Source organism: Lynx rufus, unplaced genomic scaffold (assembly GCF_022079265.1).
Source record: "Lynx rufus isolate CCGP_SWC_20201006 ecotype Redwood Valley unplaced genomic scaffold, mLynRuf1.p SCAF_12, whole genome shotgun sequence".
Taxonomy (NCBI): Eukaryota; Metazoa; Chordata; class Mammalia; order Carnivora; family Felidae; genus Lynx; species Lynx rufus.
Genome location: NW_025814826.1, coordinates 45,341,048 through 45,357,077, shown reverse-complemented (window position 1 = coordinate 45,357,077; position 16,030 = coordinate 45,341,048). Strand labels below are relative to the sequence as shown.

The 16,030-nt window shown below is 35.4% G+C and overlaps 1 protein-coding gene across 3 annotated transcripts in view; it reads left to right on the top strand.

Moving 5' to 3' along the window:
* Positions 1–16,030, top strand: part of TRPS1 (transcriptional repressor GATA binding 1) — a 253,708-nt gene that overhangs the window by 38,501 nt on the left and 199,177 nt on the right. Inside the window, exons 2-3 of one of the 3 annotated variants that reach the window (XM_047074121.1) lie at positions 5,529–5,672; positions 9,067–9,995. In XM_047074121.1, the coding sequence (XP_046930077.1) occupies positions 5,657–5,672; positions 9,067–9,995 (945 nt within the window). In that variant the 5' untranslated portion in view covers positions 5,529–5,656. Of the gene's footprint in view, positions 1–5,528; positions 5,687–9,066; positions 9,996–16,030 lie in introns of all 3 variants that reach the window. The other 2 variants (XM_047074120.1, XM_047074123.1) reach the window with 2 other exon arrangements.

Sequence of the window (16,030 nt, the reverse complement as noted above, 5' to 3'; positions counted from 1 at the left end):
AGCAGTCAGCATGGACTGGGATGGTATTTAACCAGATTTAATATCATTAGTGCGTATGCGTTATACATTGTAAAAGACATCCGTCGGTAATGTGTATTAATTTAAATGGACCTTTAAAAATACATATAGAACAAAGATCCCTGGCCTTTTGGAACTTATATGCACAGTTGTACTCTGAACTTACTTCTAATTCCCTTTCATTGCCCGTGTGTATTTGCTGCTGATTCCTCATAGTATTTGTGCCTTACCCATTGGCTATTCCTGTTTACTCATTGGACTACTGGTCCTCAGATAGGTGAGGCCTTTTGCGCTGCTTCCTGAGGTACCTTAGAGATGAGCAGAGTGGTTTCCAAGTTACTGGCTTCCTGGTGCAAACTTACTTCTCTTCACTTTGGCTTTTTAACATACATATTTAACACACATGTTATATATAACATATATGTTGAATATTACATTGTGTTAAGTTTATATTTAACACACATATATGTTTTCTCTCTTTACGTATATGTTACTAGTACAAGTTCTCAATATGCCTTCATGATATTTGTTTTAATCTTGGATCTAGTATGGCACTCTTAAAAAAACAACAAAAACTTTGCCTAATACACTCGGCTTATCTATGCCGTGAAGACAGTGAGCTTTCTTACTGAATCTTAATGGCATGCATTCATTAAACTCACTGTACTGTATATGCATATTAATTTACCAAATGGATTTGTAATGATTGACACAGATTTCTTATGGGAGAACTGAGACAGATGTTAGCCAGTTATACTGCTGGATTGAGTTAATAATTGAGATTTTCTTTTCTATTGAATAACAGGTTGGAAAATAGACAAAGCAACACCGATATATTAAAATTAAACTACCCTTAATATACAAACATGTTCTTCAGCAAATGTAGGGAAGAAAGTCAAAGGCATTCCTACAAATCTTGACATTCATTATTTTTGTTATCAATGGAAATCTCATTTACATACAAATAAAATGTTAATTCATATCATAACCACCGAGATAGATGCATTTATACTTTTCCTCGAGCTATTCTTTTTGAACTTATGTGCTGTGTTTGGCTTTTTGCCCATCAACCAGGTGAAATGTTCTAAGTTTAACAAAGAAGGATGAAGTTACACCTGCCCCATGCACACATGCAAAGTCAGATTGGACTGTTGGAACCAACAGTTACCATTGTATATAATTTTAATTGTTTTTTTTTCCTTTGAGAGAAAAGAAAACAAAAGGAAAAATGACATATGTGTGAGGAGACAAATGATAATGTTTCTTAATTTGCTTAGTGAAATTGTGATCTTATTCAAAGCAGAATTTTTAATACATTTGCCTCTCACCTGTTATGAAAGCAAAAATAATCAATTCCCCTTTCCTTTTGATAACTCATGCTTTATTTTAGTTACTCTTTTTAGTGAAATAGGTGCATGCTTCATTTTTTCACATACATTACAGTTTCAATTAGACTTCTGGCATATAATTTTTAAAAGCAAAAAAAAATGTTTTGTAATTTTCTTATAAAAGTAAAATGGTTAATGAAATCCTTTCCCCAAGATGTATATGGATATTTGGAAACTCATTTTGGCAAATCTGACCTTATTACTTACTTACCAGACTATCTCCTTTTACCTAGACTAGTACATTTGAAATGAGATATTTAAAATATAAAGAGCATAGCTCAATGAAATAAAAGCCTAATAAAATGTGTTTGGGCTAACATCAAAACTCTTTGAAAGAGGATATCTAAATAATGTGCATTTTATCTCAGAGAGTCTTGGGTTGGTTCGAGTGTCCAGATGACTATTAATGGGCTTTGTGCTCCCAAGCATATGTTAATAGAAGTGATCCTTTTGGATTAATTTCATGTGAATTAATAAGAGATTTATTTGATGGGAGTTGTTTGAAGGTGATGACATTTAAATCTCAGCAGGATTCAAGATATCTGAAAATACCTTTAAAGATTCAGGAACAATCAATTCAGAGAGAGCAGATTAAATAGACATGGATAGCAAAGAACAGGATCTGACATTGGGTTTATGAAGATTGAAGCAGTTTACAAAAAAGAGCAATCTACCATTGAAGTATTGCCCTAGAATCTGAAGAAATAGAAAACATTTAAACTCCTTCAGCAATTCTTGGGTTTATGATTTGGATAAACAGTGTTCTCTTGCATTTTATAGTTCACTTAAGCAATCTGATTTTGATCTGTATATATGGAGTAGACAGGATTCAAGGTTTTGTGTTTTTTTTTAAACCAATGAGCAAACACATATGTTCTTTAAAAACTGAACTTTATATGTCGTTCATATGGAAGCTATCTAGTTTGCTATAGGCCCCAAACTTGACCTTCCTTTTATTTTGCTATCACTTGCTTAATTCTTTAAATTCTTTGTGGGAAACTTTTGATCAAAAGAAACAATTTGCTTTTTTTCTTTCTTTTTAATTTTTTTTAATAAAAGCTACATGAAATGTGTAATTAATAACCCAGTACTCCTAGGTTGTTGATCCAAACAAGCATGGAAGAAGCATATATTAAGGAGAAGACTATCATGTCTTTCCTTTTGTGTTAGCTTTGATTTTGAACACTTGAAAGTTTTATTATCTGGAAAAACAATAAGAAAATGTCATCTGGTATTATATGTTATGATGACAAGAACTGCTACTTATAATAAGAATCATACTCAGCAGGATTTGAGACTGAGGTTAAATTATATAGACTCGGTACTCTAACTTTTTAGCCTTGTTGAGGTGTTATCCATCCATCCATCCATCCATCCGTCCATCCGTCCATCCATCCATCCAAGGAATTAATCAATTGGAAGTGCACTCAGTTGAAATGGTATTTGAAGAGATACTCAAAGGCTTTAATTTTTCTTGAGAAATAAGGATTTCTTATAATATTTTCCTTTTCTTTTTAAAGATATCCTTCTCTCTAACATGAATAATAGTAAAATTATAGTCATCTTGCTGGATGTTTAGTACATACTTAGGCTGGATATACATTTATTGAATGCATGAATATTGGAGGAAATGAATAACTGAGTGAATGGTAGACCTCAGTGGTATTTATGACATCCTTAATTATTGATGGTTTCATATTTTGTAGTCTTTCAGGGAAATTGGGTAGAGTTTTTCTAAGGTAATAATACAGTGCCTAAGCCACTAACCAGAACCATTATAGAATCTTAGAGGCACAAAGTTTAGCAATCATATATTGTAATTCCCTCATATGAGTAAGAACAGAGGCTCAGAGAAGTGAAGGGGCCTGCCCTTGATTACATCAGCCGGTGATTCGAATCTACTTCAGAAACTGGACATATAATTGGACATTCTTCCTTCCTTTGTTTAGGGTCAAGATGCTACAAATAGCATAGGAATTTATATCTCTTACCTTCAAGGAGTTTCTCATCTAATGGAAATAAATTCTTGTTTTAATCTGTATTGGATGGATGTGTTAGCTCTCTTTTTAAATTACTGCAGTAGTGGATTTCTTTGACTGAATAATTCATTTGATTACCTGTTGCAAGGCTATTTGGAACAAGTATTTCATAAATGTATGTGTGAAAAAAATATAATTCAAAGAATTCTCTCTATATGCACATATATAAACAAAAATATATACACACATATATATATGAAATAAAGCTAAATCATTAATGGTTAATTCAAATTATCTAGGAATAATAGAAAACTCAGATTCCTTTTGCTGTGAAGATGCCATTCTGAGAACATGAGTCACAGTCTTCTATAGAAAAAGGATTTTTTTTCTTATATATTTAAGAATTTTAATTGTGAGATAAGATAGTTATCAGAATTATATTTTAAGCTCTAATGCTGATTATTTCCACTGATACTATAACATAGGAACAGTACAGTATCCTATTGTTTCTTATAATAATTTTCTTTTTCATAAAAAATACAAAGGGGTGCCTGGCTGGCTCAGTCAGTTAAGTGTCTGACTTCGACTCAGGTCATGATCTCGCGGTTTGTGAGTTCGAGCCCCACGTTGGGCTCTGTGCTGACAGCTCAGAGCCTGGAGACTGCTTCAGATTCTGTGTCTCCCACTCTCTCTGCCCTACCCCTGCTTGCGCTCTGTCTCTATCTCTCAAAAATGAATAAACATTTAAAACAATTTTTTTAAAAAAAATACAAAGAAAGCCTTTAGATTTGTTTTAATTTAGGAGGAAATAATTAATAATAGAAATAGGGATTTTTGCAAATGGAATGTCTTATATCTCAGAGATGAAACTACAAATAGTACATTTTTAGGAAGCTAAACATGTTTTAACTCACTTAAATATCTTGATACAAAATATATATTCATGTTATATCCGCTGTTGGAGGAGTGTACGTGTATTTGCGTAGGTGGAGAATGATGTGAAGGTGGGCATGCTCACCGTTTCCACCTCACCTACTCCCTAGCCCATAGGTGAGCTTTTAATCTCACAATTAAATAGAGAGGAGTTAGCAATTTTGAGTCTTGTAGCTCTTAAATTCTTCAGTGTCTCCTTATCCAGTTCACTTTAGCCCCATTATCTAAATGGTCGTTTATAGCAGGCCTACTGTAAACTGGCATTTTGAACTACTTTTGGTAGTCAGTATGAGGGATATTACTACATAGTTGAATGAAGAGGTTTAAAATAAAGTTGCCAGAACACTCCTTGATATGGTTATCTTCCTTCCTTCCTTCCTTCCTTCCTTCCTTCCTTCCTTCCTTCCTTCCTTCTTTTTCTTTTCTCTTCTCTTCTTTCTTTCTTTCTTTCTTTCTTTCTTTCTTTCTTTCTTTCTTTCTTTCTTTCTTTCTTTCTTTCTTTCTTTCTCTAATTTTTTTATGACCATTACTATAATATCTGCCTCAATAATTTCACTTAGATAATAAAGATGATGTTATAATGATGGTTCATCATGATTTTATGAACTTCTATATCAAGAGCAAAAATAAAAGATTACTAAAAATAGCTAAAAAGATGGCATGTGTTCTAGCGTGTCATGTTTCTGTAACTGTTGGTTCAGAAGGTTTACGTAGATCTCAGTTCTCGATGGCATTGCAGGGACTCCTTTCTCGGCCACTTGGTGTGCACTGCTACTATGAGTTTGGAAGACATTGGCAATGGGTACAACTTCTTGTCCTCAGCTGTGACTGTACAATATCAGTAGATACACTTTATATCTTTTGCAGAAGCATTTCCCCTCCATGTTTACTAACCAAGAGCATTTATCCCCACCCCAGCGTAGGTAAGTATTCTCTGGTCCTTAGCCTTCGGGAGTTTTAGAGGTTAAATCATACATCACAGTCTTTTGTGAAAATGACTTCTGTAATCTTTTATATCACACTCCTTCTTCTCCTGCTGCTTTATTAAAACCCAGGGGAGGGAAGATCTTGCTCAAGGTTTGCTCATGCATTTATTAGGTATCTTTCAAGCAGCGTGCGGTGCTGGCATATAAATGTATTTTAGGTGTGATACATTAAAGCCTATTTACATCATTTAGGAAGGAAAATATTTTTTTGTTTTGTTTTGCAGATGTACAGATCAGCTCTCAAAATGTCTTCTGTGTCTTCCGAGCGTCTTCTAAGACAATTGCATTAGCCTCCTGCTAGTTGACTAATAGAATTAATAATTGTAGAAAGCACTCTAAAGCCACATGCCTTATGAAGTCAATGCTGGGTATGATTTTACAAGTATGTGATCTATTTTTTCAAGTGAAAATGTTAACTGGAAAAGTTCTTGGCACGCAGTAAAACATCATGCAATCTGTTATGTCTCTTAAAGATAATAACTTGAGGGTGGCTATAGTCTTACGATATCTAACTTATGACTTGTTAGGGGAGTTTCTTTCACTTAGAAGTATTGCAAATGTGCTTATATTTACATAATATGTCATTCTCAAAAGTTATGGTGATATAATTCCAGTAAAAAATTATTTTTCTATAACTACTTCAAAGTATAGTCAACTAAATTAACCAGGATTATTTTTTTTTGAAGAAACTAAAAAGAACATGCCCCTTCCACCCACAACAAAAAAGAAAACACAAATGACCTTTCTGATACTTCTTTGAAGTTTTAGCAGTTTAACATTATTTGTGATGTATATTTTTAAGGGCTGTGTTCAGCATGAGGAGTCAGTGAGTCATATGGGTTCCAAAGTTCTGTTCTTGGTGGAAGAGGGAACTGAAATTTGAAAGGATGAAAATTTAATTAAATCATTTTTTCTCTTAGTTACTGTAATTGCTGGTTCAGTAGTTTTTAAACTATGACCTATTACTTTTCTTCATGATAACAATAAATCAACAAGGTCTAATTTTTTTTTGTTTTGCAAAACAAGTGAAATTTTTCCATATTAACATATTTATATCTATTCACTGTTAAGTATTTTATCTTAGTTCCTTGCTCTGTAAAATGTTGCTGTTTTTCTAATCACCTTGACATTAATATATGGACAGAAACCATTTTCTCTTCATTTTAATGGAAAGAAAATCTTAACGAATTGGGTTATTTCATATTCATTTCTTTATGAATCCTGCCTTTCATATAGATTTCTGTTTTTCTGTGTAACCTTATTTATTTCATTGGGGTGCATTACTGTTAGGTTTTATTTCCATTAAGAAGATGATCTTAAAATACAAATGATATGGTTGTTCAGTATTTGTCCAAGAAAAGATTAAATTGCAATAGTTCCTAAAGACTTTTATGTGTAATGGAAAAAACAAACACGAAATTCTGGAGGGAAAGGCAAGAGATGCTATAGCAAATCATTACATTTGTATGTGTAGTAATGGCTGATACTCTATAAACCAGGATGTCTTTTTCTTTAGACCATGGTAAGAACAGCATTTTTTTAAAATTCAAATTCTTTTTTAAATAATAACTGGTTTCTTAAACTTCCTTTTTATTATTATTATTTTTTTCATGTTTAGTTTTCCTTTTGTTGACTACCAGTAAAATTGCCCTCCACTCTTCCATGTGTTGGTTCAAGTTCCCAAATTCTGTCACTTTTGACAGAGGACCAGGGGTCTCTTAAAGTGTTGGCATCAACCAATAAGACATGAACATGCAAACATTAAAAAATAAATACGTTAGAGGTGCCTGGCTGGCTCAGTCAGTGGAGTGTGCAACTCTTGATCTCGAGATCGTGTGTTTGAGCCCCATGTTGGATGGGGAGATTACTGGGAAAAAAATCTTAAAGTAGATAAATAAATAGATAAATAAAAATAAGCTGACCAGTATTCCATTTTTTTTTTTTTAATAAGCAGTGGTTACCTAGCTTAGTTTATTTTAGGACCCAATGATAATGACACCAAGGTGAAGACTCACTCCCTGCTCCCTGCCTTGACCAGGCAGGTTTACATGGCTTCATGACCATCAGTGGTACTTGAAACTTCAACCCTTCATCCTATCAATGTTTTTGTTGTTGTTGTTGTTCCAGGAGGAACATATACAGATTCTATGCATATTTGTTGGCTCATGTTATTGTTGTACTAAAAAGAAGAGTATACTTTCTTTAGTGCAGTTAATATTTTTTGACATTATTTTTGTAAAGTGAATTTTCCCCTTGCAAATGATTCTTTATAGTCAACCAGGGCATTAACTTGGCTCAGTGATTCATATTATACACATTTGCTTGACCAGCTCTTCAGAAATGAAGGTACATCCATATATGTCCAAAGCCAGTGTGGCTCCTCAGCACTTGTGAGAAATTACAGATGAGAATGACTAAAACGTGTTATTAATTTGGATTTTCTCAGGACATGTTGGATAATCATGGTGTAACTAACTCTGTTAAATCTGCCCCTGTGGCAGAGTCAGCTAGTAAAGAGGACTTGTCTTATTAGTCAGTCACAGGTGGATTTTCCTACGGGACATTTGGGGTGACAACTGACGGCATTTGCAGTGTTTCGGCTGGGAGATTAAGGGGACATAAGCCATGAACCTCGGTTCTGGACTAGCCTTAGTTGCTGCATTTTTTTATGGACACACCGCACAAATTGTTTCTTATCTCCTCATACTGAAGTTCTGATTCATTAGACTCCAGTAGGGGAATTTGTCACAGTATTCTTATTTTGACCATTCTCCTTGATGGCACTAACTTGAAAGGCACAGTTGAGGCAGCATGTGAAGGTGAACCTTGGGGAGGGTGCTGATAGTTGGCCGTTCCAAGCTACAAAATGACAGCGTCATATGATTCAGTTTAATATTTTACTTTAGTCCATCTCCAGCGTGCTCCTGAGGGTGAAATTGGTACTGTTTCCACCTGGTTGTGCTAAGAATCCAGGACTTAGTTAGCTTCCCCATCATGCTACATAGAGTCCTAGTAAAAGCCAACCTGGTCACTCTGATATGGACCAGGTTTTCCTCCTAACTTTCAGGCAAGCTCTCCAATTGGGGCTTAAAGAAATTTATCGGTAGGACAGAGATGAGACATTTGTTACCCTCCATTACTGAAAGTAATAGGGCAGTTTTCACTTTGTTTATAACATGCTGTTTCTGTCTTTTGACTATGAGGATATTTTGGTTGAAATTACATTTATAGCTTGGTTGCACAGTATGTAACCATATTGAATTCCAGTTTATGTTGTTTATATACATAGCATATAAATAAACGTGTAATATATATTCTGTAAACATAAATGCATATATATTTCATAAACATAGCATGTGTATTTATTATACATAATATATAAGGTTTATAAATAAGCATGTATACAGCATCAACTGTACCTGAAGAAAGTGAGCAAAAAATATCATTGGCAAACAAGAATAATAGGAAAGATAGAGCTATCAATGACAATAAATATTTTGGCATTCATAAAACCATTTAAAAATAGCAAATGAGCCACTCTATGACAAAAATAATTCTAAATGTAAATATTTGCTTTAGTCTCAGGTGGGTTTTTTTTTTTTTTGCTAGTTTTCAAACATTTTTTTTTTTTTCCCTAGAGGAAGATTTTTGTATGCACCTTAAAAAAGCCTCAAGTAAGAATAAGTAAAATGTTCTATATTAGGTTGCATCTCTGCAACTTTCAAATAACCTCGCATTTCCTTTTCCCTTGCATTTTTACAGATATGGTCCGGAAAAAGAACCCCCCTCTGAGAAACGTTGTTAGCGAAGGCGAGGGCCAGACCCTGGAGCCTATAGGTACAGAAAGCAAGGTGTCTGGAAAGAACAAAGAATTTTCTGCAGATCAGATGTCAGAAAATACAGATCAGAGTGATGCTGCAGAACTGAATAATAAGGAGGAACATCGCTTGCATGGCCAAGATTCATCCTCTAGCAGCAAGAAGGGCCCCAAAAGCTCCAGCCTGAGTGAGAAGGCTGGCTTCAATTATGAAAGCCCCAGTAAAGGAGGAAACCTTCCCTCGCATCCACATGATGAGGTGACAGATAGAAATATGTTGGCTTTCTCATCTCCAGCTGTGGGGGGAGTCTGTGAGCCCTTGAAGTCTCCTCAACGAGCAGAGGCAGATGACCCTCAAGATACGGCCTGCACCCCAGCAGGGGACTCATTGGAGACGAAGGAAGATCATAAGATGTCACCAAAGGCCACGGAGGAAACAGGGCAGGCGCAGAGTAGTCAAGCCAATTGTCAAGGCTCAAGCCCAGTTTCAGTGGCCTCCAAAAACCCACAAGTGCCTTCAGATGGGGGTGTAAGACTGAATAAATCCAAAACCGACTTACTGGTAAATGACAACCCAGACCCGGCACCTCTGTCTCCAGAGCTTCAGGACTTTAAATGCAATATCTGTGGATATGGTTACTATGGCAATGACCCCACAGATCTGATTAAGCACTTCCGAAAGTATCACTTAGGACTGCATAACCGCACCAGGCAGGATGCTGAGCTGGACAGCAAAATCTTGGCCCTTCATAACATGGTGCAGTTCAGCCATTCCAAAGACTTCCAGAAGGTCAACCGTTCCGTGCTTTCTGGTGTGCTGCAGGACATCAATTCTTCAAGGCCTGTTTTACTAAATGGGACCTATGATGTACAGGTTTGTGCTTTGTGTTGTTCTCTCTTTATACAGAAAAGGTTACTGGTAATGAAGTGTGAATTCTTGCACGCATGGTAAAATCAAGTTCCCAGAACCAAAGGGGTAGCCTGCTAGATTCAGCGGGAGGATGGACACACTCCATAGCCATTTTATCCAAATGTGTATTCAGAGGGGTCTTTAATCTCTTATCATGGAAAATAGTCCCAATATCTCTATTAGGTTGGGAAAAGCCTTTTCACGGGATTAGGTAGGCTTCATATTCCTAGAAATATTTCGTGGTAATTTGGTGTTTTCACAGTCTTCCCAAAAATGGCACTCACCTTTATAGTTCCACGTGATAGTAGTATATGCTTTGTTCTAATCTTAGATTAGAAATCTTTTGCTATAGTCTTTGCTTCAGTGAGGATCTTTCCTGTGTCTTGCATTAGGATTTAATTTTATACTCGGCCTGGCGTCAAATTGGACTCGGTTTGGGTCATATGGACAGTTACAGAGATATACTCCAGAAAAAGCAACCTAATTGCAAATGAAAATTTGGAAATAAAAGTTTACATTGATTATAAAGAAGTCAACGTGATTGTAAGTAGTAGGGACACCAGAATGACCTTGGTGCAGGCCAATAAAGCATTCCTTTCCGCATTTAAGGAAAATAGTAATTTTTGAAAGCATTTAGCAGTAATTTAGATTTCTGCCTTTATTAAAACTGGCATACCTTTTTGATCTACTCTTCTGTCTTTAGTTTATGGCATATGTGAAATGGAAAAAAAAATCTACCATTTCAAATAGAATGAAAGGCAGAACTGACGCTAAAGAAATGTATTCATTTCATTTTAAGCAATTTTAGCCTAGTCAGTACTCATGGTCAGCTTGAGAAAGTGTATTCGTTTCTGTTGCCATCTGTAGTTTTTTATTGTATTATGCGGCCAGAGGATTTCAAAACATATTAGGTTTAATATTAACCTTCTTTAGGAATGATCAGAAGAAGTACCAGAGAACTAATGAAATTACATCATACTTATCTGACCTCCTAATTCCCTTAAAATATCAGTCATTTTGATCAACCCAATAGCTCTAGCACATTGGCTGTAGGCCTCTTTATTGACCTAGTGCCAATTAAGAAAGGCAGGCAAAGGAATTCTAAATAACAGGTAGTGAACTTATTTCAGTACTTGTAAAAAAGAATCAGAGGAGAAATTTCCCAAGCCTTTAAAAATGTCAGAACAGCAATCTTATCACTTTCAAAGGGAGATAGGAAGAACTCTTAAAAAGCCAGTTTCATCTTTGTAGAGCTCTCTTAAAAATTCCATCCTACTTTGTGAATTTCCACAAATAGAATTATTTCTGTGGAGCAGCAAATTAAGCCAACATAGTTATTATGCATGAAAGCCGCATGCTTTGAACTGCTGTCTTATTAAAGATCATTTCACTGTCTTATGTCAGATACACTCTGCTGTCAAACCATGATTGGAAAGCAAATACGTGTTTTAGATAAAAGGGTTAGAAGTGAATAATGTCAGTATGTGAACTGGTGTTTTATAATTAGCAAGTAATATGATGTTAATACCTGGATTTCCGGCAGGAGTTTCAGTTTGTTCACTCTGGGGACAAGTTCTGAAGGCAGCTGATCTGGGCTGTCAGGAAGGCTCTAAAATGAAGATTACTAAAGGCCGATGGTTTAGAAGAATTCAGATTTTTAAACACACTTCCATTTCCCCCAAACAGTTATTTGTTAGGTTCTTAGTTATTTATAGTAAAGTTTATGTTTGGGTAGAATGAGCTGGACACTTTTCCTGGGCAGTGATGTTAGAAATAAAACAGATGTGTGAGCTCTCCGAGTTTGAACTAATAGAAGGAGAAATAAAACAGCTGATCCTAAACTATGCTGTCTACTAAGTGCTGCAGAAGCACCCAGTAAAGAAGACAGAAAGGGGTAGGAAATAGCATCCAGGGAGATAATCTTGTTAAGATCAATTTTTTTTTTTCCAGAGAAATAATATGGCTAAAAATAGAAAAAAGCAATCTGTGGGAAAAGCAGATGATTATTTCAAAGAAACGATTGGATTTAGAAGCAAGTCTAAAGAGAGTTAACTTTTTTCAGTGTAGGAATAGAACACTAAATACACTTTTAGGCCAAATGCTGATCTTGAGGACTCTGCACATGCCAGATGTTGATGCAGAAATGTGTCCGAAGATGAGTAACTTATTAGTACTTTTATGCTGAAATAAATATTGAGCGGCTTCCCTGTATGCATAAACTGAATAAAAGCACATCTGAAATTCCCCTTTTTACCCGCAAGGGTTTGTGTGCTGAAATGCCGTTTGAGGGCCTTCTTTCCTTGGCTCTGGAACTGTGTGGGGACTAAAAGCTGTGCAGGATAAAATGCTGACTGTAGAATTTCTTTAACACGGTTCTGTCAGACATTTGTAGTAAGTTAATGGCTGTGTGTGTATTCTGATAAAAAGATGTTGGTAAATATGAGTGTTACAGACAAGTAATCATTCTATTTCAGGAATTATTTATATAAATCTGTAATGTAAGCTAATAATAAATGTAACGAATGACCAATTCATTAATCTTTTTCAATTAAACTGGCCTTTTTTTTTTTTTTAAACATTCAGGACAGTTGGTGGTTAATGATAGATTTATGACATTTTAGGCAAAAAAAAAAAAAAAAAAAAGCCAGAAGTACAGGACATAAGAACTCTGTGGCTTTGATCTGTATTATAGTTTGACACGGATGATTTTAAATAATTTGAACTGACTCAATTGCAAACATAAGATATACCATTGGGAAAAAGAAATAATTTAAACAAATGTTAAGATTTCCAGTTCCAAGTTCAGATTATTTGACATGTATTTGTGGGAATAATTGAAGTTTAGACATACTCGTACTGACAAGTATTCACTTCTGTGTAAATTTTATTACAAATAAGGAAGCCAAAGAATTCTATATTCCTTTAAAAATAGCACCAAATAACAATGTTTCTTTATACTGCAGAGTTAGATAGAGCCCATGTTGGATAATGGAGCCCCAGTTGGATAATAGAGCCCCAGTTGGGTAATGGAGGCCATCTTAAATGGCCATATCATGAAACTAGGACAGTCTTCCCTGAGTGTTGAATTCAGATCCTCCCTGTCATATGTCGTACGTTGAGGTAGCATGCCCAGCCCTGAGATCAGAAGGCATGCCAGTTCTTTACCAAGAAAAACAAGGAAAGATATAATGGCTAGCTTAGAGCTATTTGACTCGATTGGGATGTTAGTTTCTTAATTTTTAAATGTAACCTGGGTTTTATCAATTGTTACGCCTACATTTTTTTAAAATAATGGATGTAATGTGATTGGTAAGGCCTTCCTGTAATTTTTACTACCTGTATTCAGCCTTTGAGGCTCACATATAGACCATAATAGGACAAGAGATTGAGTTCTTCAAAAAGTAATTACAGCTTCTTTCTTTGTAATCTGCTTTATTATGCTTATATTTAAACCATCGCTGAATGGAGGCCGAAGTTGTTAAACATCGACTTTGCTGTTTCATTAGGGCTTAATGTGCTGTGCATTAGGGCATTTGCGTCATCTTTATGGGGGAGCTCTTAGTCCTTAGATCAGGTTATAAACGTCGGAGTCCTGTCAAGATGTGCTTCCCACGGGAAAGTGTTGAAGCTATCCCAAGTTTATAAATGCTCACAAGGTACATGTTGCCTTTCCTTATTAGTGTACCTTTTCTGTTATTCTGCATTATTCAAGACTCCCAGAAGGGAGCTACAGGATTCCAGCTATTAAATTTATTTTGGCCTTTAATGAAATTTTAAGGTTAATAGAAAAATCTCACTATTAACTTACCAGTTGCTGTCTTGTGTCTGAGCTAGGAGCACTACATTTCTGTTCTGTAAATATTTTTATCAGAGTTGCACAATATGTCATGTTAGAAGCAGGAAGAACAGATTTTAGAGATAGGAAGTCATCCTTTGTATTTGTGTTTTCAACATATTTAACTCTATGAGCTTTATAGACCCTTAACATATGGCAGTACATTGATTTGAACAGGGGGTTAACAGCTTGGTCTGGGGGAAAAAAAAGAAAAATTCCGGAACATTAATCTCATTTTGGTTTATTTTGACTTTTCTTGAATTTTGCTTCCAAATATTTATTTTTTGTCGTGGAGTTTCCTTTGATCTGGAGTAGGAGGGAAGTGGTAGATCTTAGCAGGTTCTGTTTCTTTGTTTTTCTGAGTTGAGGACAATTGCACTTTAGAACAACTGGTGAATGAGACTTTAATCACTTCAGACTGTCTATAGAGTACAGAATGTTTGTCATATGAACCCATACTTGTTTTCAGGTCTGTGCCTCTTTAACAAGTAATAAAGTGTGCAAAATAAAACATATGCTCACCCTAGGGCCATCAAGCAAAGTAAAGTTCTGGCATTTGCCAGGTTATTTTCCTCATCAAGATGGCCGAGCTGGATAGTGTAGCTTCCCAGGGAGGGGGGTAGAGTAGTTTGACTGTCTTCACTAATCCTTTCACCTGCATGTTGGTTAAATCTCCATGTGGCTTTGTTGCAAGAGAGTCAGTATGAGGAATGTCAATCTCTCCTTGATTTTCAGTTTTCTTGCTATCATTTAAAGAACGTGTACTGCTTTCTTGATTCCAGCTATTAAATTTCTCTCTAGGCAGAATGTTGAGAAGAAGAAATCCATGGTTATTAGTGCATCGAATCAAATTTAGCATTATTCAACTCTTAATAAAAAATGTTTTAAAAAATTAAGAAAAAAAAATGATCCTCAAATCTGCTAACCATATCAAGTCAGCAGGTCAGTCAGTGCATTTTGTTTCTTAGGTCATTGGAATTACGGCATACATGGAGCTGTTTGGAAACACAGATTCATAAGTAGTGCCCAACCCCAAGAAAGTTTGGAGGGACGGGTTGCATGAAGTCTGTTTCTGAGAATCTAAATTAGACCATAGACCTCTTGAATTCTTCATCATATGGTTTTAGTTTGAAGTAAGTGTTAGGAATTTTCAGAATATCAGAGAAGATCGTGGCTTTAGTTAAATTGGAAGTCAGATGTAAAATTTATTTTTCTGTATTTTAATTTGATTCATACTTTTCTCATCAATAACTTATATAATCAAAATTGTACGTATCTTTCGGGTTGTCTTCCAATTTTGGATTCACTTCTGACAATAGCTAACAATTGATTAAGGGTTTCTTTCATGCATATGTAGATCTAAGCTCTTTATGTGGATTAATTAACTTATCTTCATAAAAACCCTTGATGTAGACATCACTATTATGTCCATTTTTTTTTTAAGTGAGAAAGTAGGCATAGAGGAATTCAAGTAACCTGTCCAAGATCACACAGATGTGTAAGTAGGGTAAATGGGATGTAAGCCAGGGTACACAGGCTGCCGAAACCTTCTTCACAACCACTATAACATGAACTTCTCAAATACAAGACTGAGTTGACTTCAACTACAAAAGCAAGGAAGAGAATCCAACTGCATGTAAGGGAGGAGATACAAGACTGGTACACCAGGGCTCTTTGATGCATCCTCTGGGAATCACATTGAATTTGGGGACTTCAGTGATTTTTTTTTGAGATTGTCTCTTATCCAGTCCATGCAGTGTAATGCTGCCTTATTGGAACTTAGTAGACTCATAATTGAAATCATTGAAAAGAAAATAGCGTTGCTGATTTGCCTTTTTTTTTTTTAATTACTGTGATTCATTTCTACTGGTATTTTTGCTACAGAAGCTAGTTCCGATAGAGCGAGGAAGGGCCAGATTTTGATTTAATCAATCAAGGGTGCAATGCTTTATCCCCAAATGAAGCAACATTTTATCCATGTATTAGATTTGTTTTATATTCCCCTCATTTGGAGGACTTTGGTTTAGAAATTTGTGATTTAATATACGGCCAGAGAGTTGTATTCTTCTCTTCTGGTTACTAGGCACAATCCAGGAGTTGGTTTATCTATGAAGGTTCAGGATTAAGGAGATGCATCCAGCTCCCATTTATGTTCTCTATTGCT